The following is a 26,957-nucleotide window of genomic DNA, read 5'->3' on the forward strand; positions in this document are numbered from 1 at the left end:
CGCTACCATGTAGCACTACATCGACAGACAACATTTAAATCAATTTTCATTTTCTACAATCCGTGAATTTTTTCGATAAAAAAAAAAGTCCAAATACGCGTTTTACTGCTGTATTGCAGATTCAAATAGACAAAACTGAGGATACTTCATCAATTCGCAAGTATTCGTATCACAAAACAAATGTTTTCAAAGGCCGCACGAAGCGAAAAGGAAGCGCGTGGTCAGATCAAGAAGGCGAAGAAGTTCGCGTCCGACCAAATAATAATAATAACAGCAGTACTGCAAGCGAAGGCTGAAATACACGTTTTGTTCAGTTTTCTTAATGCAACTTAAAATGTCACAATGCGTCGATAACTTGTCCATCCCTTTTCGGTTTCCCTCTGGAAACACTTCCTGAATTTGTTGGTGTTGTGTCTATTTGGGCCATCCTACTGGTCAAAAAACAGCAGATAAAATATAATTATGTACATTAGAAGAAACAATAAAAATACTGATAGTGTATCGTTTGTCCAAAAATGCGTCACTCGCATGTTCAGCCAATCACCTTCACGAAGTCCAACATTCGTCAGCCAATCGGCGTCGTGGACTTTCTGCATTTCCAACATTTGACCAATCAGGGCAGAGAAATGTTGGCGCAGAAAGGGGGCGTGCACCAAACTAACTATTCATTCTTCAAACGCTTGGAGCGCTTTACATTGAATTATCGACATGGTGAGTATAGGAACACATTTAGGACAGTGTCGTGTGATAAAACTTTAAGTGTAAATGTAATTTCACCCGTTGTGTCATGTTGTCAGATTTGTCCATTCATGTTTTCAAATGAACTGACTGCAGTCGTGTAATGCTGCCATTTTGATTCACTGAATGTCAGGATTTAAAGTTCTCACCTGGTCAGAACCTTTATGCCACCACTGGCTGGTTATTACAGTATTAAAAGGCCAGTAGTCTGGCGCTCATGCTCATGCACGTGTGTTGTTTTCATGCATTTATGCCACCAAAGGCACAGTTTCCAAATCAAAGCCCCACAAGGCCATGGCAGACTCAGAGTGGACGTCCCGCCTGAGGAGGTTTGCCAGCGCTGGAGTCTGGCCTGCTGGTGAGGGAAACAGGCCAGCTCCCAGGCAGAAGAAATGGCATGACCTGCATCAAAAGGTATACACTATACATCCTCTCACAATACATTTCCCTCCTAAGTATGACATGTATTAAAAACAATAAAAGGCAAGGATCCTATGAATTAACATTAACGAACATGTTAACTTGTGAAACATGTAAAGCTTCAGCCCCAGGGTGTCTCTCTCCCTGCTGATGGCGACATCCACAGACATCTTTCAAGGTAGGCAGGAAGGTGGCACCGCCCTTCGGTCTGCCCTCCCGTTAACCCCTTAAGCATTTATGAACTCATTGGCAATGTAACACAGTTTTAAAATACTACAAAATGATTCAGAGGAGACAGCTCATTGAGGAACATGATGTGGAGGATGAGATGGAGGAAGATGAGGGTTTCATTGATAATCTAGATAATCCCACATTGCTGGAGGTCCTTCACGCTCCAGCCTCTCCGACTCAAGGACCTTTCCCCATTACATCTGGTCTGGCACATCCGCTCTGGCCTCCAGCACTCTACCCTCTACTTCCTCTTCTGTAGCTGGAGTTGATATTCAAGCTGAAGATGAAGAAATGGTAAGTAACAGTGTGCCCATTTGAGAATGCAGGAGTATAAGCATGAGCCTAGCTCTTAACTATTTTTGAAAATAAAACATCCCCGGGTACCAGCATGTGGACAGCCTGGCAGAGTACTTGGTGGAGCTTCGGGATCAGACCTCTCTCTGTCTCTGCAACCAGCAGGCGGACACAATCACTGTGGTAGGCCCTAGATGAAGGTGGTAAGCAGCGGGGGGTTTATGTAGCTCGACATGGGGACAGACTTTGAGTGGCCGGTTTAGGACACTGAAGAAGCCCTCAAAGATGTCTGGTGTGGAGAGCACCACCCATTGCTCATTGGGTGCAAGTTGTCCATCTGCCCAGTGGGCTGACTGCAGTCGGTTGGTAGAGAACATTTTTATAAGACTCTGTGATCTGCCTCCAAACCCACTGAAGAAAGGCAAGACAGCTGATTCGAGGTGGTCCTTAATTCTTAGGGACTATGGTAGAATCAGACAGCTTGTGGTTGGGAATGCTCTGGTGATGCAGGGGACAGACATTCATTTTCTTGAAGTCCATCAAAACACCCTCATCCAGTGGTAGAACAGCAGGCAAAAGAGGCTGGGAGATACGATACAGGTGCTGTAATATATTATATCAATAAACACAGTATCAAACTCCGTGCAGGTCTGTGGTGGTTGTGCTGTGTGTTACCTCGTGTTGCTGTCTCTGCCAGTCACCTTGATTAATTGATTCATAGACAGTAAACTGTTGTCAAACTTACACTTAGCTAAGAATTCAACCTCTTTCCCTAAACTGTTCGGACGATTCTGTTGATTCTGTTCTGAGGAACGTGAACTTTGTTCATTTTGAACAAATCTTTTGTATGACTCGGGGGTAACAAGTAATTTCATTGGGTCTGCCACATGTTGCAGGAATAAACAGGTAGTTTTGTGAACCCACTTCTCTTCTTGCTGTATTTAGTCTAATTCTGAATTCTGCTGTTTCCTTTGCTGATGCCTTTGTATGAATGTGTGGTCTTGCCAAGACGTGCCCCTCCATGTGAGAGTGGTAAGCAATCCCCTTGTTTGGAGGTTTAATGGATTGGGGGCTAGCTGAAAGTGGGGTTGGAGAAATCTCGGTTACATAAATCTTAATCACAGAAAGAGACAAAGTCCCATTAATTGTTCACACAGCCACAGAGCACATTGAGGGACCGATGTCCCAGTTGTAGTACTGTCGCTATAGAAACTGAACTCGAATAATACACACCAGACTCCTGTATCAGTGTTTTTACTAGTTTTTTGCAAGCAAAAAAATGTTAGTCTTCATGGAGGACATCTATAATCATACATTGATGTCTGCTGCAGCAATATGCAGTACATTTCACAGCTTCAAAAACAACATATTGCCAAGTGTCCCAACTTTGTTTCATACATAAGGCATCTTATCCAACATGGCAGTTGGAGAGTGAGAGTGACAAGACAAACTTCACAACAGTATTGTGGTCTTAGGGTTAACTCAGATCAGCAGTTTCACTGAGGGCACGGTCAGCAGTATGAGATATGTTAAAATTCACCCAATAACAGCTGAATATTTTTGACTCTTAAGAGATCCCATAATATCTAGATTTAAAAGACAGGGTCAGAAGAACAAACGGTTTGAGGTTTTTCTGCATACCAGATCAAAAAAGTATGTTTCATGCTGAAAGCAGTGATGAATTCTGAAAATATGAGACACCAAAAATTGTATATAAACAAGAACATTTCAATTGTGCTTTTCATTAACCTTGCCATCAGTTTTTTTCCCCCAATCACCTGTGTCAGACAGAATATTTACAAGCACAGAAAAACACCTCAGTATGCATTTAGTTTCACTTCCAGTCACTCTCCATTGAATAATCTGCTCTAAATATCAAGTAATAAAGAAAATAAATAACATTTTAAACTCTTAAGCTTATTAAAAAATAAATAAAGCAAACTGTGATTCAGTCATAAAAAGTTCAAAGCTATTATGTGTACTACTGGCATAAAGAAACAGGCTGCAGCTAAACTCTGAGCAGACCTGAAAAAGAATGCACCCACCATTAGAAAAACAATATCGACGAGTGCACTAAACCAACAACCAACAACTGCCAACTTACGGAAACTGTCTCACAATAGCTGCTAAGCTGTTTATCATAAACTCCTGAGTCTTTAGTTATTACATAGCTTCAGTTTTTCATCCTATTACAACATTCTTTGTTTATTTAAATCATATATAACAGCTATGTCTACAACTTACATCAACACGCACTAACTAATGAATCCATCCAATTCTCTCCTGAGCACCAAATGATCGAGTGATCACAGAGTTAACATTATTCACACTGACTATAGCACTGAGTATTGTTATAGTTTAGCATAATACTTGTAGATTTTGATGTCTAACTACACACTGAAATTGAGATTAGTTTATCCGTCAAAGCTTTATTAGTACGTACAAATATAACAATAAACATCACTACAATACTTCCTTTACTATCTATAATTTTGTATATTTCTTGTTGTACTTTGGAATGTATTCCTTTGTCAGCTTCTTTATATAACAAGTTTTATAACACTAATATTGTGATAAGGACGGAATAAATGAAACAGTGCCAAATGACAAAAGTATTCGGGGGTCAATGTGACGGGAGATAAGAAGATTGCAGTGTGTCTGAAATGCACAAAGACGAAGGTGAACTTATTGCATCAGCACCTTCTGGATATCTTTTGATTTCAAAGCCACACCAGAGTTTCTTAGTTGCCAAAATCTTTTACAGACACAAAGAACTGCTATCCCACATTCCAGAGGGAAGAATAATACAATCATTAAGCAGAGCTTTGGGATTTACTCTCACTGTCAGGACGTTTGTTCTCTGCAAGGTCTTCTTTGGTCTTTTGGATGCAGGTGAAGATCTCCTTGAAGAGAGCCTTGTACTCAGGCTGCTGGCCGTCTTCCAGTACCACTGTCAGATCGGACAAAGCAGCCGAGCTGGACAGGCGACGGCGGGTCCGGATGCTTCCAATTAAATTACTGGATGTCTGGACAGATTTATGACTGAGTCCGTCTGTCGCCTGCTGGCATCGCAGCAACAGCTCATCATATTTCACCTAGACAACACACACATAACTTAGGGAAGTATATTCCTCTTCTTTTAAATATGGCGTACTGACAATATGATTGCATTCTTAGGAGAAATGTATTAAAATGAAAACTTAGTGTGTGCATATATAATCTATATATTCTCGTGTGTATGTGTGCATGTATGCAGCATGATCTTTTTTGATGTTTTTGGGAGATCATCTGCAATTTTGTTGTCATTGTATATAGTAACAATACAGGCATAAACAAAAATATTTTTTCTTCATAAATTTCATGCATAAATTGTGCCAAATGTGGTAAAAAATACAACACCTGGAGTGCGCTGTACTGTGCGTCAACCTCATTGAGCAGAGAGATTCCTCTCTGTTTCACTGCCTCTGCTCGCCTTATACACAGCTGCTCGTGACCACGGCGAATCTCATCTGGGTTTGTCGCTCTCAGAACGCTATCACTGTTACACCTCTGTCGGCTGTATCTTCTCTGCTCCTCGTCATTTTCAACCTTCTCCTCTGTGTCACTCTGCCCTGGGCTTGGTTTTTCTTCTGAGGCGAAGAACACTGTATCAGGCAGCAGCAGCTGGTCTGGTCTTCTGACATTAGTTGGAGAGGAAGGGACAATTAATGAGAAATCAGATACTTGGAATTGATCAATATTTGTGCTTTAAAAGCTTAAGTGTTATAATCAATTCAGTCAAGTCATAAAAACACAGTTAATACAACTGAAACCTAATCCATACTTAATTCAGTTCTAACCTATTGGCACAGTCTGCGCGCCACAGAAGCCGCAGCTGTTCCACTTCGGCCTCCAGCTCCTTCTGCCTGGCCCAGCAGCCTGCCAGCAGTGACAGCCGCTGCTCCAGGCCTATGTTCTCCCTGGCTGTCAGCTCATTCTCCCGCTCTGCAGCCTCTCTGCGGCTCCTCTCCGCAGCTATCTGAACTTGAAGGGTCTGAATGGACTTCTGAAGAGCCACATTCTCTTCCTCTGGGTCTTGGTATCTCTCTGGATCATTGGAAGAGCCCTGAGGTGACCAGAGACCGCCAATATGCAGAGTATCATGGGCAAGGTGCCTGCAGCAAAGAAGGTCACAAAAGGACGAGTGATATACGTGCAACATTATTTACAGAAACAAAGGGGGAAAAAAACAACACACAGGCAGCAAATATAATCTGCTAATAGTGATGTATGTATCTGTAGATTGCTGACAATAGGGAGGATTAATTTCCTCATCCTTTGGATTATGTCTGGAGAAGTCTGGCTCTGCCCAATCTGAAGGTGGCCCGTTAACATGAAGGGCCTGAAACGCAACAGACAGCAGCTGTTCATATTTCTTTTCTTTCAACTACCCTTTACTTTTCTGGTCTATTGGTAGGGAAATAAACATATTGCTTTTGATGAAACCTATTACTGTACACCCAACCTTTTTCCAGGTAACCCTCAGTGTCTTTATCACACAGTATTAAGTGGACCAGCTATGCAGTTTCCTGTGAGGCAATAGTTGGTCTGTCACAGGTCTACTATTGGCACTACACAACAGAGTGTGAGCAGTTACATAAACACCAAATACCTGTCATGGTGTAAGTCATACAGCTCTTTGAGGCAGGACACACTCTGCGCTGCGAAGCTGCGTCGCTGCTCTCTCTTGTTTCTCTCTTCCTGGGCAGCCCTGAGCTCGTCCACCCGAGTCTGCAGGTCCTCCATGTGGGTATGAAGCCCGTCAATGGTCTCTGTTAGGCTGTAGTAGAAAAGAGGTTTATTGAATTTTTTTTTTGCCTCATTGAATAGCATTAATTTATTCATATATAAGCGCTTATCCTTTTCCGGGTTGCAGGTGGTGCTGGAGCCAATCCCAGCTCACCTTGGGCGAGGACGGGGTCACCCTGGACAGGTCACCAGTCCATTGCTGCCAGGTGAGTAGCAATGCCAGATATAATTCAAAGGGCAATATTACTGAGGAACTGACCTATGGATCTTCTGCTGGGCCAAGCGGTTGTCCTGCACCAGTCTCCGGTTGCCTTGCTCCAGATCCCTGGCAGTCAAGTCCAATTGCTCATACACTTTGGCATGCTGGTCATTCATCTGACGCAGCAGGTCCACCTGCTTTGTTAGATACTGGTGCAAAGCAGAAGAAACCTTTAAGATTTAATTTAACATTTAATTAAGATCCTTGATAATGTCGATCAATTAGTTTCGTAGAGATGAAGTGGTTGTTTTCAGCTTCTCACATGACAGGGGCTTGTATTTTTCAGATATCACAAAATACAGAGTGAAACAACAATCTATATATTAACTTAAATTAAAATTATTCTTAAAATAATAATTGGATTTAAATGAAAATATCTTAATGTGGAGCAGGAGCAACAAATCACAAATGAGATTATTTGAAAACTTTAAAGCCACACAAAGAACAGAATCTTTCAAGGATAGGATATCACACACACTTCTAAATTTGGTTTTATATTCCAGTCTGACGTATTTTATCTCCACACAGACAAAGCTTTCTTAGAAACAGAGAGCTGCCAGTTGACAGTCTGGAAACTGACTCAGGGGAAAAACACTGATAATCCACTGAACATGGGTCATATTTGAATGACATTTGACTTCCGCTTATATATACACTGAGTTAATGACATGAACAAAATAACTTTCTTTCATTGCCATGCTCAGGTGAATGGAAGCTTTGAGACAGTCACAGTGAAGGGAGTGAGAGCAACAGTGGACACAACATTAGGACCAGAGAGATGTCTGCGGATTATCGTATCAGCCTCAATAAACCCTGAAGGCACTGGCCCTCTCACTACTGTAAGCAATAAGGCTCTTACCGTTATTGATCTGCTGAATGCCATGTCCTCAAACTCAAATAGATCAGCATTGTCTGCATATGCTAAAATTAAATGTTGATTAAAGCCTGATTGTGTCTATAAGTTCTGACCATCCACTCACAAACCAAGAAACTGCTAAGAGTCTAGTTATCTTATCCATATATTAATTCTAGATATGCTCAAACCACATGAAAATCAAACTTATATTATTTATTTTGTTCTATTAAACCTGTTTATCAGTTGAGAACAAACCAAAACCTATTAAGATTAATTGAGACCAGTTAACACCTTTATTTCTTTATCAATTCACAAAAAGTGGCAAATTCCCCTGACCAGGGGAACACACATTCAACTCACTGGGTCAGACTGGTGAGGATTAGCTTTTATTCCATCCTATTTAAAGTGCAGAGAAATTCCCAATGACATCGCCTTACCAGTGAAAGAGCTTTTTAGATCTGTTCACACAGATTTTTTTCTTAGTGAATTTCCTCCCATAGTAGACTCATGCATGTAAAGGTACTTATATGCAGGCACAATAAGTACCCACAGACTGATGTGAGGACAGCAGCCGGTATACTATATATCAACACTTGTTTTATATGGTGAAAGTAATATGGCTAAGTCCTCTGATTAGTCCCACCCAAACATACCTCTATCTCCAGCAGCTGCTCCTTGTTGTTGGAGTACATCTGTTGGAGGGCCTGCTCCAGTTCGTGGTTCCTGTCGAGGAGGGTTTTCCCCAGCTCTGCAGCCAAATGGAGATCTGTCAAAACACAGGGGAAAAATGTAAACACGAGTTGCAAGAGAGTTTCAATGCCCAAACAGAGGCAACTGATATACACGTAAGATAATGCAGTTCTCGCACAAACACAACTAAATGTCTCAGCCTTGTAATATTTGGTGTTGGGGAATCGCAGGCCTTCGGATCTCCTTGTGACACATTGTCCAACGAAACTCTTTCCATTTTTGGACCTTATCCAACACAACACTGTTGACTCTAAAGTAATTGTGATGCAATGAAATACAGTGGATAAAGATGTTCCAGGCCATCATTGGAATATCCCCCAGGATGTTTAAGTCAAATATGATGTGCAAGCCCTAAATAATAACCCAGAGACATGAGGAGTTTGTAACAGAGGGAAGGATGTTCCCCAAACTTATCCATTATGAGAAAATACCTCACATAACTTCCTAAAAATCTTCTTTTCAAAGAGCATGATAGCGTCCGCTTCATTCAGCTCAGCTGAGGAATGCTACAGGAAGCCATGCTCCCTGCTCCAACAGATCTGTGCAATGTGTTACACTTTCCAATACTGTCCATTGTTCTTCTATTTTTCGTTTCTATATTTATCATAGCCCTGCACAGTAACACACCTCTTACTGTGGGAAGAACATTGAATATACTCCACATCTAATAACCAATCCATTATTTTTCAATGTACAGTACAAATCTGACTATCCAGTGCAGATCCTTATCATTCTTATCCATGCATTTTATTCATGGCTGTTAATGCTTGTGACTTGCCTGCTCTCTTGGTGATTCATAAAGTGCTGCAGATACATCTATCTCAAACACACCTTTGTGGTCCTGTCAGCTCCATAAATTCATGAACATTAATTATGAACAAAAGCTTATCAGAGAACACAATACACAAAACCAGTAAGCGCCTCAGGAAATCCTGGCTATGCAGGGCTTTCGGGATGTCTCAGCTTTTACCCCATGACTAGTGTGATTCTGTGTGACAGAAGAGGAGCCATAGACTTCAGTGTTGCTTCAGCTGTGAGTACAGGGGGATGGTGAGTTTCCCTGTGGGAAAAGTTATTTCTCACAACAACACCAAACACTGCATGGTTAAATGAAAAGGGGACAAAAAAAGAAAATTAGCACTATGTACCCATCAGCCAACACAAGCAGACATATACACCTAATATGTGAGAAAACACGCAAAAACATGTCCGCTTCTCACAGTCGTCGTGTTTAGTGCTGCCCCGGCTGCTTTGTTGATGATATACTAAATTACAATAACAATACACACAATAAAAAATCAAAACAGCTTTTTTTCTTTTCATGTTTCAGATTTCTGATGCAAACGTGTCTATTTTGAAAAAATGTCCGGAATCTCGGCAGAAATCTCGGAGTCTCTTGATTTTTTTGTTAGTTTTGTTGTTGTTGTTGTTGAGCTCATTTGTCATGTCATCAGTACACTGAATCAGTCCTTAAAACCAACAGCTGCCACAACACTTCCAGTAAAGGCTGGTGATGTGCTGATCATGCTGCAGCCTTTCTGTCCCGCTGTCTGATGGATGATGTTGGACCAGGTTAAGGGTGCGACCTCGGCCGGTCCGGCTCCTACCGTGTTCAAGGTCCTGCGGGTCGTACCAAGAGTCCCCGCTCTTGTCAAACTCTTCCTCCAAAATCACGTCGGTCAGCATTTTAACAGCCGTGAGCTACCGCCGGACAGAAAGCTGTGTGTTAGTTCGGCGGCTGGAAGTCGTCCGCCGCCCGGCGCCGTGCCTTCGGTGAAGTGAGGCTCATCCTGCCGGCGGAGCCTCAGCTATAAGTCCGCCGTCTCTACAGCAACGTGGCAAACGTCTGACTCCAGACAACGTCCGGTAGGTGGCAGATGGAAGTTTTTGTTTTGTTTGGTTTTTTTTAATCATTAAATGTTTTTTTCCCAATTTAGAAAGACTGACTTAAACCTCTAACACCGTTAAAAAAAACTTTTCAAAAAGTGGTCAGATGTATTTTATTTGTGTTAAATTGTTGTCATTCTTCTTACTTCCTGCTTTCCTTTGACAGACATTGATGATCGGCGAATCAAAAAGCACTAAATGAAATCGAAGAACGACTCGGACCAATCAGATCTTTTTGTGTCATCTAAGCCCCTCCCAATCAGGGTGGGGGCGGGTAGTTAAATGTCGTTTGACTGTCTTTTAATTTGGTTCCGGGAGTTTCTTCTTGGGGTGACGGTGCTCGACTTACGGCTTTATGCGTTTGTTCAACAGGAAGTGATATTTTTTTAATGTGGGCACGGGCTGTATTAATATGAGCAAGGTGAACGAAAACACTAGCTCAGTCCTGAACGCCTTTCCCTGTTTCCTCTGGAATATGTAGCTGATCCGCTGTTATTGGTCACAGCAGTAATCATCAGCGATGCCAAACAGCAGCAGCGTGATATAGTTTTTGTTCAACATTTCTTTGGACTCCGGGTTATTAAATTACGGAGAGGAAACCTGCCTCAGGTGTGTGTTCCACCAAAATGAATGTATTCCAGCACCTGATCAACTTTGGGTTCAATCCTGCAGCTCTGGCTTATGCCATGACCACCCTGGGAGCTGCCATGATAAACAACATATTCAGCTTCTACTATGTCAAACTCTTCCTCAACAAGTACAAGATATCAGAGGGAGCGTTCCACCAATCACAAGTGAGTATTTTCTCGTCACGTGATCCTTTTTGCAAAGCAATGTGGAAAAGCTGGTGTTAAAGATCCGTTTTGAGTAATCTGGCTGCAATTTGAACATATTTTTATTATTGCTCAGGTTGCTTATTAATTCATACCATTGATTGTGTCACTTTTGCGCAGAAGACCAAGACTCCAGTGTAATTTCAGCGTTATTGCAGGTGTTGATAAACTAATCGATTGCTCATTCACAATGCTTGGAAGAAAATTCAGAATAATCAGATTTTGCCCCACAGGTCGTGTACATGGTGTGGAACGCAGTCAATGATCCACTCTTCGGCTACCTGCAAGATAACTCCAGGGTGCCCTGTTGCTCTCAGCGACGTCTCTCCATTCTGTATGGTGCTCCTCTCTACTCACTGGCTTTTCTTCTAGCTTGGTTCCCGTGGCGGTCCTACACTCCTGGTGACTGGCTGAGCGGCTTACATTTGACTGTGGCACTGTGTGCTTTTGATGGCATGCTGACTTTTGTCCTGCTGGCACAATGTGCATTGTTTGCGGAGATTTCCAGCCATCATCAGAGCCGACTAAGACTTGTTAAGTACAGCCAGGTGAAGACTTGCCTCCATTGTTCTTCTCCATGCAACTATGCAAACATGGCACAAATTTCATCGTTCTCACATCGTTCTTTTTTTTTTTTTTTTTTTTTAAATTCCTAGGTGGCTTCTCTTATTGGCTCTTCTAGTGTCCTCTTCTGTGGTATGGTGTCTGGAAATATGGAAGACTTATCAGCCTTTCAAGCATTCACAGTGCTTATTGCTATCCTCAGCTGTGGTTGCATGGTTTATACAGGCTTCCACAGTGAGAGTCGCTTCGATAGACAAGGATCTGAATCAAAGGCAGAGGGGTGTGTTGAGCAGACTTCGCATCAGTCAGCAATTTCCTTCTCCATGTTGCGAACATTGATGTGGCAGATCCTGACCAATAAGGACTTTCAGCTATTTGTGCTCATGAACTTCTTTCAGGTTTTCATGTTGGCTTTCTTTAATAATTTTACCATGATTTTCTCGGAGCACCTCATTCCTCCAGATGTGCTTCCACCTCTGGCCAAAAGTATCATGTATGGAGCAGGATTCATCTGTCCACAGGTATTGTTCGATAAACAGATAGAGGGGAGCTACGACACTGGGGCAAAATTTGCCAATAAACTTTTTTTTTTCTTTTTTTATGTGTCCATTTCTTCTCCCTTTACCTCAAAAGACTATACTGACAGTTTTACAGGGTTAAATCTATCAAAATTGCAGCTTCTTTATCCACATTACCTCATAATATTTATTATATATGCGTATATGTCTATGGTTTCTTTTTGTTGCTACCTTGACAACCAACTCTCTCAGATGTCAGGGCCTCAATGCAACAACAAGCTAATACTTTTCAAACTTGGATAGGGATTCACTCTCTGTTGTTCCCAATTCCTTCTCAGCTGCTGGTGCTGAGTTTCCAGCATCTGCTACATGATGTTGGCTACTATAGGATCATCCTCTTCACGTTCTACATGGAAGTTGCAATGGCAGCCATCATGCTGGCATTTGGGCCACAGCACTACTATATCCTGGCAATTTTCCTCACAGTTAACATGTAAGAGGTTCAACAATTTCTGACATTTTTCCATTTTTGAAATAGTCATTCTGTAGAATTATGTAAGTTTGTTTGAATCATAGCTTCATTGTCACCTTTATCGTGTATACAGGGTCATAATTCAAGCTGCCTTCAGCCTTTTCAGCTTGCCATTGGCGGACATCATCGACACAGACCTTCAGAAGTACAAACGCAGGTAAAAACAAATATGATTATGAGCCCACAGACTGAGTCACTCACATACAACACATATATACGTATTTAAAGCTTTGCATTTAATTGTCAGCTTAAAAAATGATAGCATTACGTAACATGAAACTGATTTCTATTGTAATTTTTTATTTATAAAACACAATCAAATTATTTGATTTGTACAATTTCATTTTGTTATGTTCTCCTCTCCCCTGCCTGCAGTTCTCCTCTCTCATCCATGGTGTTTGGAACGAATGCTCTGTTCACAAAGCCAGCTCAGTCTTTGGCTCCTATGACAGTGCTCACTATACTCAACCAGTTTGGATATGACAAGTTGAAGGAAGTAGGGAGAGATTCAAATTCAAGGTACAGGCCTTGGATTTCTTTTTCTTTCTTTTGTCTATCCTCAGCTAGTCAAGGTTATTGTTAACTATATTACCCATTACTCTGAGGCCACTGCTAATATAATTTAATGAGGTCAGATCTACTTCTTTAGAGCCATTTGTTTTATAGTCAGACATTTGAAATGTAGTGCCTGGTGGGTTCTGACTGAAAGTTAGGAACAGCAATAATAGACACATATCAGACTTTTTTTTGTTTGTTTTAAACCATCTGCCTAGCATCCTCAGTTAGAAATGTCTCCTGGATTTTCTTTTTTTATGTAGAGTGACAAGCACAGATCACGCAAACAAAATCAGCTTACAGTTACAGTTTCAAATAATAATGAGACTGTGCAAAAAGTGAAACGATATCTAAATCACAGCAGTTACAAATAAATAAATAAACACATTGTGTCTGTAACAGAAATCTTCTTCCTTGCAGCACCCTGGAGAGCCTCCACAGTGTGATGTTCTACTTGGTGTGTCTGGTGCCGTTTTGTGTCGGTGCTGTGCAAGTCCTGGCTTGGAAGCCTTTTTCCATTCGCAACAGTCACACAGTTGACACAAAGTACATTGACGGCTAACGTCAGTTCCTTTCAACAGCTGAATGACACTTCTTCTTCTTTTAGATTATTCTTTGACTTGATGAGGGATTGTGTTGAAAGGAATGTGAAAATTACTGTGCATGTGAAGGAATCCAGGGTGGCAGTTACTGTAAAGGGTTGATATATAGATAAAAGATAATAGAAAGAGTAAAATAATAATCTATGCAAAGAAAATATGGCTTACTTCTTTGAGGACCTTTCTTACCAACAAAGACATTGTGTAGTTATCCATTGATGTTTTGGTTTTTTTTTTTAATAACCTTATACATTTTGTTGATGCCTTGAACTACTTTATGTGAAAAAAAAACTACTGATGTCTTCGTTTGTATTGTATGTACTCCATATGCCTCCATATGCCTTAAACAGGTAACAACATAGAGGCCAATGATACTTTTCGAGTTTGGGACTCCACTAGCTCACTATCTTGACAAATGTATTCATTTTACATGATTACAGTATGCCATTCTATTATATCCCTCTGTGTGATAACGAAATGCTAAAAGCTGTGATTTTTGATTGCGAGCTCTGCTTACAAGCACATTGCAAATGCTGGCAGCATCACATCATCAAATGGCCCGTTATTTGTCAGTTATGAGTTTTTTGTTTCGATGTGAGTAACGAGTGAAAGTGAACTGAGAAGGAGAAATAGTCTCTTATTGCACTGCATATTTGTATATTGCCGATTCAGTGAACTGTTTGGTTTCTGTTTTCAGTTTCATTATTTAACCATTTTACATGCACACAATTTCATTGGAAAACACTAACGGAAAAGTATTAATAAGCAGTCAATGTCATAATCTTTTAATAATTATAGATAAAATTTCAATTTTAACTCAAGCCAGTGCTTTCATTTAGCTTGATGCTTTGATATGTGCATACTGTTACAGATGTTCGGTTTACAGAGAGAAAATTGCCTGAACACTTCAAACACACAGAGCCTTGACATAAACTCCACAGATAATTTCACAGCTTTTATTATGTGGAGAAAAAAGATACACATACAAAGATGGATGGCAATGACTACACAGAATATGTAAGCATGATGCCACAAAAACGTAAGACATAAGAAGCTAAATATTGCTTCACCGTGAATGTTTCGTTCATTGTTTAGAATAAGAACGAATACAACACCATAGATCTGCTGTGAACAAAGGGTCATCTGTAATGTTGCTTTTTTTGACATGAGCAATTTCCTATGATAAAATTGAATCATATATTTTTTAATTAAATGTAAGTCCTACAAAGCAAAAACAACAACAAGAATGTAGCTTGTATTTTTACACAGTTAAAGATTTATGGTTTCCTTATGAGTCACAAGTGTGTTGATGAATAATTGCATCATCTGGACATAAAGTGACAAATCTTTCCTTCCTGAATATTTCCTTCCAGTCAACCTTTAACATTGTCCAACCAACAAGGATGTTTCATCCATTTAATCTGTGCCTAAAAATTGAAATTACATTTTCACTCTCAATTTTTGAAGGCACCATTCACAAATATTGCTTTCCTGCTAAACAGCATATTATCTTGAATATATAGCAGGGGTTCTTATTAACATTAAATACTGCAAAAATACTGTATTGAAATAATTAAATGGGACTCAGCTGCACTTGTGAATTGAATTGGATGTTCTTGCTTTTCCATGTAAACACTGACAAAGTTTTTGACAACAAATTCTTAAACGTGTCCCAGGAGTAATTAAAATCAACGGACTGCATGTCTGCTATTACTACTGAGGCAGAAAAGAATAACTGTCTCAGCACCTTGTTTTGTTATTTAGGTTCCTCTTCATGAGAAAAGGTGAGCAAGCACAAAACTAATTTGCATCCTTTGCCTTCTCCAGTCACACGTGTATCTTCTTCTCAGGTGTTTCATGGTTTTGGAATGTCCTTGGCCAACACTTAAAAATTTTGATAGATTTCATCATCTGAGTGGCTTAATCCGGGACTTGCAGCCTGCCACAAAAGTCAAGTATGTATGAAATGGCAAATTTTGCGAAAAGTGGGAAAATGCAGAAGGTATGCAGAAGTTTTATTCTTAGCCAATCATTCAGCGTGACTACAAATAACCATAACATGCTGCAAGATTTACCTCAACTTCAGAATGGCTTCTACCTGCAGTTTGTTTGGCTCGCTTCACATTCCCTTTGTTGTTCATTTCTTGCAGAACATCACGAAATTTAGTTTTTTTGCTTGTTTTGTTCTGTTTGAGAAGTTTAGGAGAAATGTGTTAATACATTCATATTGTTGTAAGAGTCTTTTACGGCCAGGGCCTAAAACGGCTCATGGTTCCTGTTCCTCTTTTCTTTCTTTCTGTATTTGGCAAACAGTTAAAACACAGAAACAAAGCAAAAATGAAAACACTTATATACAACCTTTCCTGCTTTGTGAAACATCTTCTTCTTGAAGTTTATATTACAGTCAAACTGCCAACAGAGGAGACATTGTTATTTTCACAGTACTATATAATGCATTGTATGAATTTTAATCAAATATGAGCAAATGATGTACCTTCTTTAAAAGGAAAAGTGTTAATAATGCCATGTTGTAGGTGACCAGGAGGGCAAATGATAACCACATAATGTTTCTTTTTGTTGTTCTATTTTCTGTTACAAAAGAAAAATAGTTTTAACTAAGGCATTATGTGTTCAACCATTCAAATATATTTTTCTCTTAAAAGACTCACCTGTCACTATAAGGTATGTACCTGGTCCCACATGCTGTCTGCCACTCCCTGGTTGTCCTACAAATACTACAGCGCAGTGGTAGATCCCACTATCATTAGCACTGAGAGACTGGATGTGTAAGGCTTTTTTTTCCAGGGAGTATTTGATAGAGTTTTCAAGGTTGAGACGAAGATGGGAGGTTTCCTTAAAAACAAACCACTCCTGTTTTGAGACTTCGGCTGAGCATTCTGAACTGACATGACATTCCACAGAAGCATCTTCTCCAGTTTTCACCCAGACCTCCTCTTGCTGTTTTACGATGCAATTTTTTGTTCCTGCGTTCTCTGGAAATATTAAATTGACTATTTTAAGAAAAGCTTCTGAACTATTTCTGAATTGGAGCTGTAATGTCTTATTCTTATTACTGATGTGCAAAATTAGAATTACAAAACATTATTTCCTAAATATAGACAGATAGATGTAGTTTATTGATCCCAAACTGGGAAATTCTCATGTCACAGGAGCAAGACACACTTTACATCAGGATAATAATAATAAAAAATATAAAAATTTTGAAAAATATATAAAGTACTAATCCTAGGACAGATGAAAGAAAAACATTTTACCTGTCACTTGCCAGTGGGTGAGAAGGAGGGAAAACCAAAACCAGCGCCCCATGTCTGTAGCTTGGCAGCTTGTGAATCTCATGATCCTTTGTATGATGTTATCAAATGGCTGACAACATGGGAAGTAGGTTTACTGCTCTTCCCCATCACTCAGTTCCTCCTTCTTATACTGTGCAGCTGAGTGCTATTACTGAGCTTTTATAAACTTGAGGCAGTTCTATTTTTTAGGTAGTTTTCCCTCGGGATTTAATAACACATTTCTGAGTCTGAAATCAGTCGTAGCACCAGACAGGTATTAATCACTATACACCTCTGAAAATGTAAGTACAAATTTGTATGCAGGCAGAGTTTACTGTTTATTACATTTGGATGCCCATTGGCCTTTGCTGTGATTAAAACGTTCGTCCTCCTGGGGTCTGACAGAACAACATTTCAAGAAAACAAATGTGTGCTTTCACTTTCATTCACTTTCATTTTTATACCTTCACTGTACAAACATTCTCATTCGTGAATAATGAAAACAAGAATGTGACCATTAAAGGAGGGAAATGTGAAATGTCAAAATACTCAAAAAGGAGAAGCACCAGTGAAGTAAAATCATGAAAAAAAAATTGCAATGATAAATAGATAATATGCAATTAAATTAATGGGTAATTGTGTCGCATCGAACATTTACAAAATACTGCTGCAGGGGGGTGGGTTAGATAAGTAATCTTTTTGGATGCAATACTTTCACTTTTTAGAGAGTACTTTGAAGCTGCAATGTTTTACTTTTTTTTACTTCAGAAAAATGGAATGACTAGTTCGTGCAACACCTGCAGCGATAAAATAATGAAAATAATAATAATAAGAAAGATATGCTGGTCCCACCCAGTCCCCGTTCCTCAACGCAGGATTTGGTCGGCTCAAGTTTTCAGTCCCCCAAGCCTCAGTCCGGTAAAGGCGGGTCGCCTCGCGCTGTCAGTCATTATTTCGTCCAATCAGAATCGCTCTGTGCGCTTACTCCCGCCCCCTTCCACGTCGACCTGCACCCTCGCCATATTTTTACTCCTGGATATACCCGCAGCCCGGTTTGCCACCAAGTTGAGCAGGAGAAGCTTTCACAGCATCCAGCCCCTCCGTGTAAAAACAAAAAAAGGATCTACGTCCGAGCAGAAAAAGGGACATCTGCGTTAATTTTCTCAGCTGTGTCTGCCTCCACATCCTGCAACCATGAACGTCTTCAGACTGACAGGGGACCTCTCTCATCTGGCTGCTATCATCATCCTGCTGCTCAAAATATGGAAAAGCAGGTCGTGTGCAGGTGAGCCCTGGCTACACTTTCAGTAACATGTGTTACAGTGCAGTGTCCCTGATAAACCTTTACTCGTTTAGTGGCAGAAATCGTCTGTTTTCCCCCCTACAATGCTCTGCCTCCTCGGAGGTAGCCACATGCTAACGTGTCCCACTCATTCATTGGAGCCAGTGGCTAAGAGCGTTAGCATTCGCCGGGTTAACTGTAATGTAACAAACAGAAAGTGCACAGTCTCTCATTTAATGCAACACTTTATGTTGCATTAAGAAGATTAAGAAATTAAAATAAAAGCGAAGTCAGAGGCAACAGTAATCAAATATAGAAAAAAAAGCTGTGTAAGTGCGAGTTAACTGTGTTGACTCAGTTGCGAGCCCAGAGTGCGTGTAGTCCAGTTAGGTCTGTCTGCAGCTTATAAAACGTAAAAGTAAAATATTAAAAAGGTTTTAGTTGTAATGTGTCCTTTGCTGAAGTCTCCCCACATCGCACATCCATTCGCTCCTGCTCTGTTGAGGTTTGGTGCTCGATTCCTTTGGTCTGGCTTCTGACGTGGCGTTCTAGAACGCGCTACGGAAGTAGCTCAAAATAGTTCGTGTGCGTTTGTTTTCTTTAACAATCTTCAACAATAGCTTTAACAATCACGTGCGTGTGCTTTCACAGTAAACCGGACTCTGGATAAGACACAGATAAAGGTCTTTTCACCTTTTGTTGTGAGGTCTCAGTGGTGGATCGTGCTATAGTTTGAGAGAAGCACAGTGATTGGACACCAAGCTGCACGGTTTAGCTTCCACGCTAAGATTTTATTTCTAAAACGTGTCACATGTGTTGATTACTTTTCTTATAGTCAAATTGATATCATGCAATATCACAACTTTGCCTAAAACGTTTTCCAGCCTGTGGTACTGTTTCTGACCAAGTCTGGCGGGTGGTGGACCACAAACACATCTCTAGAATATGGATACTATAAAACTATTAATCCTTATCACAAAGAGATCTACTGACACAAGGTGCTATGAATCAGGCAGCAGCAGGCCCTACATGATGTTGGGACGGGGGTCACCTGGAGGATGAGCTTCTCCTGAGCTTTGAGGGAACAAGACTGTTCCATTATGCTTTGGGCTAAAGTTGAACTTAATCTTAAGAGTTTCAGCAGAATAACACACCCACAGACTGTTTTCACTTCACCTGACATCCATTTGTAGTGTTATGGGAAAAAACTGGAACCTCTGCAGGAAAACCACAGCCATGCTGTAGAGTGAGAACAGCGCTGATCAAGGGACCACCTTGCTTCCCTCAATGAATCGAACAAAATGCTTAACTCATTAGGTTAAAGTGATTATGTCAAGGGTCAGGGGGTGGAAGTATCTGGCAGTGATGTCCTTGTACACACCCAAAATTGTTTAGTAAGAGGCACTACTTTGTGTGGGTGAGGGTTACACTGGCAAACTAATGTCATTTGTATTGTCTTTTTCCATATCCTCTTTCGCTTTCATGAAACTTTTTATATTTTGGGGTTTTTATTTAGAATCCATCATTTTCTACTAGAGACTAGAATACTATTGAAATTAACAGTTGATTAGTTTATCCGTATAAAAATATACCCAAAAGGAAAAGAAATAATGTTATTGTATTGGTGTCTAAGGTTGAGTATGATCATTCACAATTTTTCCAGTAGATGTCACTGTCTGATAAGGAAAAGAATTCAGATGAAGCCCTCCAGAGAGTGAAGCTAGTCTGAAGTTGCTCATGGCTTTGATATACTTTAAAACTAAATGGTAAATGTGCTTTTTTGTTGTTGTTTTTTTTTTTTTTTTGGTTAAAGGTATCTCAGGAAAAAGCCAATTCCTCTTTGCAATTGTGTTCACCACACGCTACCTGGACTTGTTCTCCTCCTTCATCTCCCTCTATAACACTTGCATGAAGGTAAGACACCAGCCACATCAAAGGCTTGACCAGTAGCCATTCTCCCAATACCCCGAATGACGTGTGATTTTGTGTTGTTTACCAGGTGATCTACATCGGTTGCTCATATGCCACAGTCTATCTGATCTACTTGAAATTCAGGGCCACCTATGATGGAAACCATGACAGTTTCAGAGTTGAGTTCCTGGTTGTCCCTGTTGGAGGTCTCTCTGTTCTCATCAACCATGACTTCTCTTTCCTGGAGGTGCGTCCAACCTCTTTAATTGCCTTCAAACTGTGATTTATATAATTGATTAGGAACTAACTGCTATCTGAATGTATTATCATTTTTATAAACAGAAAATTGATTTAATGTTAAAATTAAACTTCTGTCATCAGATCCTTTGGACATTTTCCATCTATTTGGAGTCAGTTGCTATCCTGCCACAGCTCTTCATGATCAGCAAGACTGGTGAAGCAGAGACAATCACCACCCATTACCTGTTTTGCCTGGGCATGTATCGAGCCCTCTATCTCTTCAACTGGATCTGGCGTTTCTACTTTGAAGGCTTCTTTGACATGATTGCTATTGTGGCTGGCGTGGTCCAGACTGTCCTCTACTGTGACTTCTTCTACCTTTATGTCACCAAAGGTGAGTTCTCTATTTCTAGATATATAACAGTACACATCATTTTTGGTTTGCTATTCGGTCAGAGTAAGAAGGTAAAAATGTGGGGTTATAAAATGCTTGCATACCCTGAAGACTAACTTCAAGAAGAAAAGGTAGAAATCCATAGCCTTAGTTCCCTGTTTTCAGATGTTTTGAGTTTTCTGAGTACGGTGGGTAGAACATAATTCATCCTTTGTTGCATCAGCTCTCCACAGTAGTTCTACAAGGAAAAGTTGTCCCAGGAAACGCACAAAAGGAAATTTGTACGAAAAAGGTCACGCTCTTGACTTTGCTAACACAGATGGCTGAAGCCACACATTAAATTTGACTGCGTAAATGTCAGATTTCAACAAATTCTCTTATACTCAACAAATTCTATTGGATGTGCAACAAAATGCCTGCTCTGTAGGCTCTCATGAAAGAAAGCAGTGTTGTACATCCGTTTCAAAGTGGATGATATCCTGCTTCACCCATGGATGTACATGATAGTAAATTATGAAGAACAACACAACTGTAACTTGTTCTGTGAGAAAATGAAACTCAAACCCTCTGTCGTTATTTGTCTAATTCTAAATCTTTACAGTTCCTCAGATTTGAATGTGCACAGGGGCCTTTTTTAGTGTACTTGTACCTGGGGCTCTGTGCTTCCTGGAAGTATTAAATGGAAGAGGACTGCAGTACTTTGTCTCCTTCCTGATGGCTAATCTCTTTTGCATCCCTCAGTGTTGAAAGGCAAGAAGCTGAGTCTGCCAGCATAAAATCCAGATGAGGTGATGGCGAATCCCAGCAGACTCAGGGGGGTTTGGAGATGACATCAAGGAATCTCATGACCTATAGCAAAGGATGCCTGAGGCGGACAGCCAACTTATGGGGAAAAACACTAGTCTTCTTGATTATTGATGGAACTGGTAAATGCCACCAAACACCAGAGCTGAACAAAGATCATCCCAGATCGACCTTTGGATTTCTCTGTTCAGCATCTTGCCTTAAACTTCTTTTCATTGCTGTTTAAATAGGAGAAAAAGGCTCTTTCTTTTTTCTTTTTTTTTTTTTACATGTGAGGTGTACACGCTTTTTTTTTTTTTTTTTTTTTTTTCATATTTTTATAATGTCACAAATAGGTTGACTGAGAAATACCATGTTTGACTTGGTAATGAAATGCACAATGTACAGTCTTATTAAAGAGTGCGATAAAGAGTAATGTATCTTAGTGCCTGATCAGGATTATGTCCATTTTTTCACAGTATTTTTTTGTTAATGTCAAGATTTTATTTTTTTTTCTCACTGCGATAATTGTTTGCATTTGCTGTAACACATATATCCTGTCATCAAAACATTTTTAATGGTACAACACACACTTCAGTTTTGTAAAGACATTTCTCTCTGAAATAACAAAAGACAGCATTTTAAAGATTTTCTCTCTTCTAAAATCAGAAATAGTTTTTGTATGTACAACCCAATTCAGTTTAAGAGGTAACCCATAAAGTACTTAACTGTAATGCCAGCAGTCTTTGTCGTAGGTGTTATCTTCAAATGTAGGTGTTTAATTTAGAATTTAAGTTTTCACAAGATCTTTTTTTTTTTTTTAAGCTTTAGTGTATTTAAGAAGCTAAAATGTATCAATCGTTCTTCAGCTTTAATATAGATTTCATACAATCTTAAAACAACTCTACATTATATTTTGGATGTAGGTACAGCACATACTTTGTTTCTATCATTGCTGCACCGCAGAAACAGAGGCTTGAACACCTTCTGACAGTGTCTTGTCAAGATTGACGTAACTAATCTGAGAGAAAAGCAATAACGAATCAACAATTACACTTATCACACCATGAGAACTGTGCAGGTTTCTTACATGAGAATCCTTCATCATTTCGATTGGTTGTGACATTTCTGTTTTAACTGTTTGGGGCAGTAAAGAGTAGAGATTGTCATGGTGTTCAGTGGGTGCATTTCTATTAAATCTCAAGGTCTGTTATTAATGTCAACTTTTTCAAATTTGCCATTGCTAAAGGATTGTTTAAATTTTTGTGATTTTTTTTTTCTTTTTTTTTTTTTTTTGCATGATATCACCTCCATTAAAGATTTTATCACCCTCCAGTGTCACTGTGTTCTTAACATGACTGTTGCAGCTCTATTTGAAGTTTGCTACTCACAGGTATTTCGCCTAAAGGTTTGAGCTTCAAAATCAGTTTCTTCTTTTTTTGAAAACAGAAAAGGAGAAAACATGTTTGTCACTGTTGATTAGTTTACACGTTTGGGTAAAACATTACTCAAAGTATATTATATCCTTTTTTTCAAAATGCATTTTAAATTGAAGCACCAGCCAGGTTAAATAAATGAAGGAGTAATTGCCTTTCCACATCATCCTACAGTACAAGATGTCCCACAGGAATATGAGTCTCCTCTAAAGTTCAGTTGTACTTTTGTTGTAAATTCTTTTTTTTTTTATGGAAACATATCTACTAATCATTCGTACCCCACTGATAGGTTAGATGGCATAAATAGACCCAGACCAATATGATGTTTGGACAGAAGATCAGAGCAAGCTTTCTTTCGGATGAGCTTTAATTCATCACAGTCTAAAGAATGCAAGACCTTCACTCTGTTACAGGTAACAGCAAACAAACACATCTAACTATTTTGTAATGCATCTGCATTGCCTAAAGGGTGCTAACATTAAATATCTGCAAACAAACAAGATGGCATTTTCAGGGTGGAAACCAAAATCACTTATTTTTTCTCTAGTACAAGGAAAGAGCTGCCATTCTGAAATATGTGGACATATGATATTAAGGCATCAATATTTGGCTAACTGGACATTGAAAGATTGTCTTTGACTGTTCTAGGCGTCATATATCCACCATACCATATATTAGGATCGTGTCATTTCTCAATTTGATAGTTAGACATTTTACACAAACATCAGCATTTGTACTTAAAAAAAATCTTTTACTCTAGATCCTAGAGTCAGGCCACGTACATTCACATATCCTTGTCTTCTGAATCCCAGAATATGGAGGTTCAACAGTGCTGATTAAAGCTTCCTTTAAACTATTGAAGAAGGTAAGGAGCTACTGCACTTCCTCCTGTTTTGTTGGAGTTGAAGTTGAAGTTTCACTCTCACTCTCCTTTCCCAGGACTTTATGTTTCTGGTAGGAATAAAGGAGCAGAGAATGAAATGAATAACAGCGTCTCAAGATAATATGAATGCACGATGAATGCGTGATATTAACATTTTTGAGGATATGTTCAAGCATTCCATATATAGCAATCAACATTACTTTTGTCATTCGTGGATCATAGTAGCTGTGGATGTTGAAGATGGTGGTGTAAAAAACACTGAAGATGAGTGAAACCATGACAGAGAAGAAGCCGAGGCCGGACAGCACACACAGCAGAGTCAGGCCACCCACGAACAACAGGGACACTGAGGGAGATGGGAAGAAAGAGGTCAGGCGTGTGGCCGCTTCACAAAACATCACAGTGCAGAGTCTGACTGTGACCTCAGCCCACCTACCTTCAAAGAAAACAAAACCCACTGCTGACATTATAATGGTTACAAGAGCAAACATGAGGAAAAGTCCAACAGGCAGTGCAGCCATGGCCCCAAACACCAGCACTGTCAAAGCAACGACAGGATGGCCGCTCAGGTACTGGCCGAACTTCGTCTCCATCATCTGTTTTACCTGGAAGACATCAGCCAGTTAGATTTTCTAAAAATACATATGTTTGCACTTTTTTGACAGATGCAGGGTAATAACTCTGGCTCACCTTGGGGTCATTATGAAGCCGGTTCAGCAGGGTGCTCCATCTTCCCTGTAGCTGCTGCTGGAGTTCAGCTGCATGGCTGTTGTTCTGCATCTCCAAATTCACAAATCTCTTCTGGTAAAATCCCACAGCTGGTGTCCTGGATGAAAATCACTCCAACTTCACAGAGCTATACTTGTTTGATGATCATTTACACTTAAATGAAAAGGACCGGCACAGAACAGATGAACCTGAACCTCAGTGACTCTCGCAGAAGACTTAGCTCTGAGTTGACAGCTGTGCAGAGGTTCAGCTGCCAAGTACTGTCAGACAACACTAAACTAAAAAGTTTAGATGAGCCAAACAGACCTGAGAAATGTGGCAACCCAAGTTTAGATGTCAGCTTCGAACCTCTGAAACTGTGTCCTTTTGCCTCCCTAAATACTCCAACAGCAGCAGCAAACACACTCTCACAAACACAAACACACCTTCTTCCTCTTTTTCCCCCTCCTCCTTTTTCTTCCTCTTCTGGATTCCTGGAAGAGACTCTGAAAGGCTGGTCGATATTAATGCTGCCACCTGGTGTTTATCAGGAATGGTGCAGTGCAGCACCGCATATGACACGGTGGGAGATCAAATTATACTCATAACGTGTTAACCTGAAAAAACCAAAATCACATTTTAGAAAACAGACGATAAATTCTTTGTTAATGTTTCTGCAACTCATGTGCCAACTGCTTTTTATACATACAGTCAATTAAGTCATACATCAATATCCATTTCTTTCATTTCATAATTATGGAAACAGTGGCGTATTTATTAAGTGGAAATTCATACTAATATCGTATTAAGATTTCAATTAGTAGAGTTCTGATCAGTGTGTCATGAACTTTCACTTACAAAGTCAAAGTCAAAGTGATGACTAACAAAACTGTTAAATAAAAATATAGAACTAATGATTTTTGTGGTGGTAATAAATTACAGTAACATTCATATGGTTAATAACGGCATTAATAAAGTAATAAACTGTGTTCTGGAGAACGGTCCCTCTGCTGTGGCTCACACGAGTGTCAAAGCAGTTTCAGAACTGTGCACCATTTATGGCCTCATCACTTCTGATTTCACTGCAAAGAAAATATTTCCGTTTACTTTTTATCCATCCTCTCCTATTGCCTTTAAGTGGAAACATTCCCTGTTCACATTATCTTTAATTCCCAAGTGTGTTTTCACCACATATCTTCTGCTTTAACTCTGACACCATTTCCTGCTCATCATTTTCATTAACGGACCGCTGTCATTAATTATGATGGATGTCATGGCCAGCCTTCTCTGCTTTTCCCTAATTGTGCCATAAAACACCAATGGTCTGCATTGGACAGGCGATGAATTACCAATGATTTGTCTGTGCAATTCCTGACACTGTTACTTTCTTATTTAAAATGACCAATGTCTTGCTGTTTTGTATTAAAACAAAAAAGGCTTTAAATCCATTCCACATATATACAAAATATTAACATGCAGCACTTTGCATGTAGCAGCCAAGTTGTTGTCCGCACAACCATGCAGACAACACGAACCTTGGTGGCACCTGCCACCCTTTGAAACATGCACAGTTGCACAGGGTGATTCATAGTTGAACTGTTGCCACGCTTGCTCTGCAAAGAGAGAAATCGCAGCAGAAGTTCTCCAGAGGTCCAGTAGAGGGGGTCCCCAGTTAATGTCAGTGCTGTTGGAATGAAATGGCTCCTTGAAAGTAATGACTGTGCTTTCCCCCCTCTCCGGTCTGTGCTGCTATTAGATGTCAAAAACAAGATTTCTCTGTGAGGAGTGACACTGATCAAACTATTAAATGGCTGAACTTCACCAGCACTGATTACTTCTTCAGTCAAAGATTAGAATTGCTGGTCATTGCACAGCTGCCCACAAATTAAGTTCAGAGCCTCGTGCTTTAAGGATAGCGTTAGATATATGTGAGCACATACGGTCCTCGTGAGGAAAATGGCTGTGATCTGTTTTGAACAGCACCACGGAGAGACACCCTAGGGACCGGTGATGACAACTTATTTGGACCCTTTATTGCTGCCGGCCATGCTAATTAATCACTCTCTTTTTGTATTGAGTACAGGAGAAAGATTTGGTGAGAGAGAGAAGTAGAGAGGCTGCATCCACCTCTCCAGACTGCTAAACACAATGAACTCAGTGAACCACTGTGCCTCAGTGTGTATATGTATGTTTTTGTGCACTT

At 40.0% G+C, this 26,957-nt stretch overlaps 5 protein-coding genes and 1 non-coding gene across 7 annotated transcripts in view; 2 read left to right on the forward strand and 4 right to left on the reverse strand.

The window, feature by feature from the left end:
* Window positions 1-7, reverse strand: part of trnal-uag (transfer RNA leucine (anticodon UAG)) — an 82-nt gene extending 75 nt beyond the window's left edge. Inside the window, exon 1 of the tRNA in view lies at window positions 1-7. This exon is cut by the window's left edge and continues 75 nt beyond it. This is a non-coding gene — a tRNA (tRNA-Leu).
* A 2,914-nt stretch (window positions 8-2,921) lies between these two features.
* Window positions 2,922-10,166, reverse strand: cdr2a (cerebellar degeneration-related protein 2a). Of its 2 annotated transcripts, none has more exons than XM_029508440.1 (7): window positions 9,944-10,166; window positions 8,240-8,352; window positions 6,731-6,879; window positions 6,335-6,502; window positions 5,523-5,837; window positions 5,083-5,356; window positions 2,922-4,778 (listed from the first exon to the last, which is right to left on the reverse strand). In XM_029508440.1, exons 1-7 carry the CDS (start codon window positions 10,020-10,022, stop codon window positions 4,497-4,499), a joined length of 1,380 nt encoding a protein of 459 aa, XP_029364300.1. In that variant the 5' UTR covers window positions 10,023-10,166; the 3' UTR covers window positions 2,922-4,496. The 2 variants fall into 2 exon arrangements, with proteins under 2 accessions (XP_029364300.1, XP_029364299.1); XM_029508439.1 differs by having other exon boundaries at window positions 5,083-5,359.
* Window positions 10,167-10,543: 377 nt separating this feature from the next.
* Window positions 10,544-15,448, forward strand: mfsd13al (major facilitator superfamily domain containing 13a-like). Its single transcript, XM_029509450.1, has 7 exons — window positions 10,544-11,017; window positions 11,290-11,604; window positions 11,713-12,141; window positions 12,477-12,631; window positions 12,744-12,827; window positions 13,046-13,189; window positions 13,646-15,448. The coding sequence occupies exons 1-7, from the start codon at window positions 10,850-10,852 to the stop codon at window positions 13,785-13,787; spliced, it is 1,437 nt and encodes a 478-aa protein (XP_029365310.1). The 5' UTR covers window positions 10,544-10,849; the 3' UTR covers window positions 13,788-15,448.
* Window positions 14,607-17,247, reverse strand: LOC115048141 (immunoglobulin superfamily member 6). The gene is made up of 6 exons (XM_029509451.1): window positions 17,100-17,247; window positions 16,494-16,817; window positions 16,319-16,413; window positions 16,183-16,233; window positions 15,900-16,010; window positions 14,607-15,763 (listed from the first exon to the last, which is right to left on the reverse strand). Exons 1-6 carry the CDS (start codon window positions 17,179-17,181, stop codon window positions 15,710-15,712), a joined length of 717 nt encoding a protein of 238 aa, XP_029365311.1. The 5' UTR covers window positions 17,182-17,247; the 3' UTR covers window positions 14,607-15,709.
* A 900-nt stretch (window positions 17,248-18,147) lies between these two features.
* LOC115047380 (ER lumen protein-retaining receptor 2-like) lies at window positions 18,148-23,018 on the forward strand. The gene is made up of 5 exons (XM_029508269.1): window positions 18,148-18,402; window positions 20,213-20,313; window positions 20,399-20,557; window positions 20,692-20,944; window positions 21,686-23,018. Exons 1-5 carry the CDS (start codon window positions 18,312-18,314, stop codon window positions 21,718-21,720), a joined length of 639 nt encoding a protein of 212 aa, XP_029364129.1. The 5' UTR covers window positions 18,148-18,311; the 3' UTR covers window positions 21,721-23,018.
* A 502-nt stretch (window positions 23,019-23,520) lies between these two features.
* LOC115047898 (promethin) lies at window positions 23,521-25,195 on the reverse strand. The gene is made up of 4 exons (XM_029509112.1): window positions 24,737-25,195; window positions 24,483-24,651; window positions 24,247-24,392; window positions 23,521-24,114 (listed from the first exon to the last, which is right to left on the reverse strand). Exons 1-4 carry the CDS (start codon window positions 24,824-24,826, stop codon window positions 24,037-24,039), a joined length of 483 nt encoding a protein of 160 aa, XP_029364972.1. The 5' UTR covers window positions 24,827-25,195; the 3' UTR covers window positions 23,521-24,036.
* Window positions 25,196-26,957: the final 1,762 nt, after the last annotated feature.

The sequence above is a fragment of the Echeneis naucrates genome, chromosome 8 (genome assembly GCF_900963305.1).
Source record: "Echeneis naucrates chromosome 8, fEcheNa1.1, whole genome shotgun sequence".
Taxonomy (NCBI): domain Eukaryota; kingdom Metazoa; phylum Chordata; class Actinopteri; order Carangiformes; family Echeneidae; genus Echeneis; species Echeneis naucrates.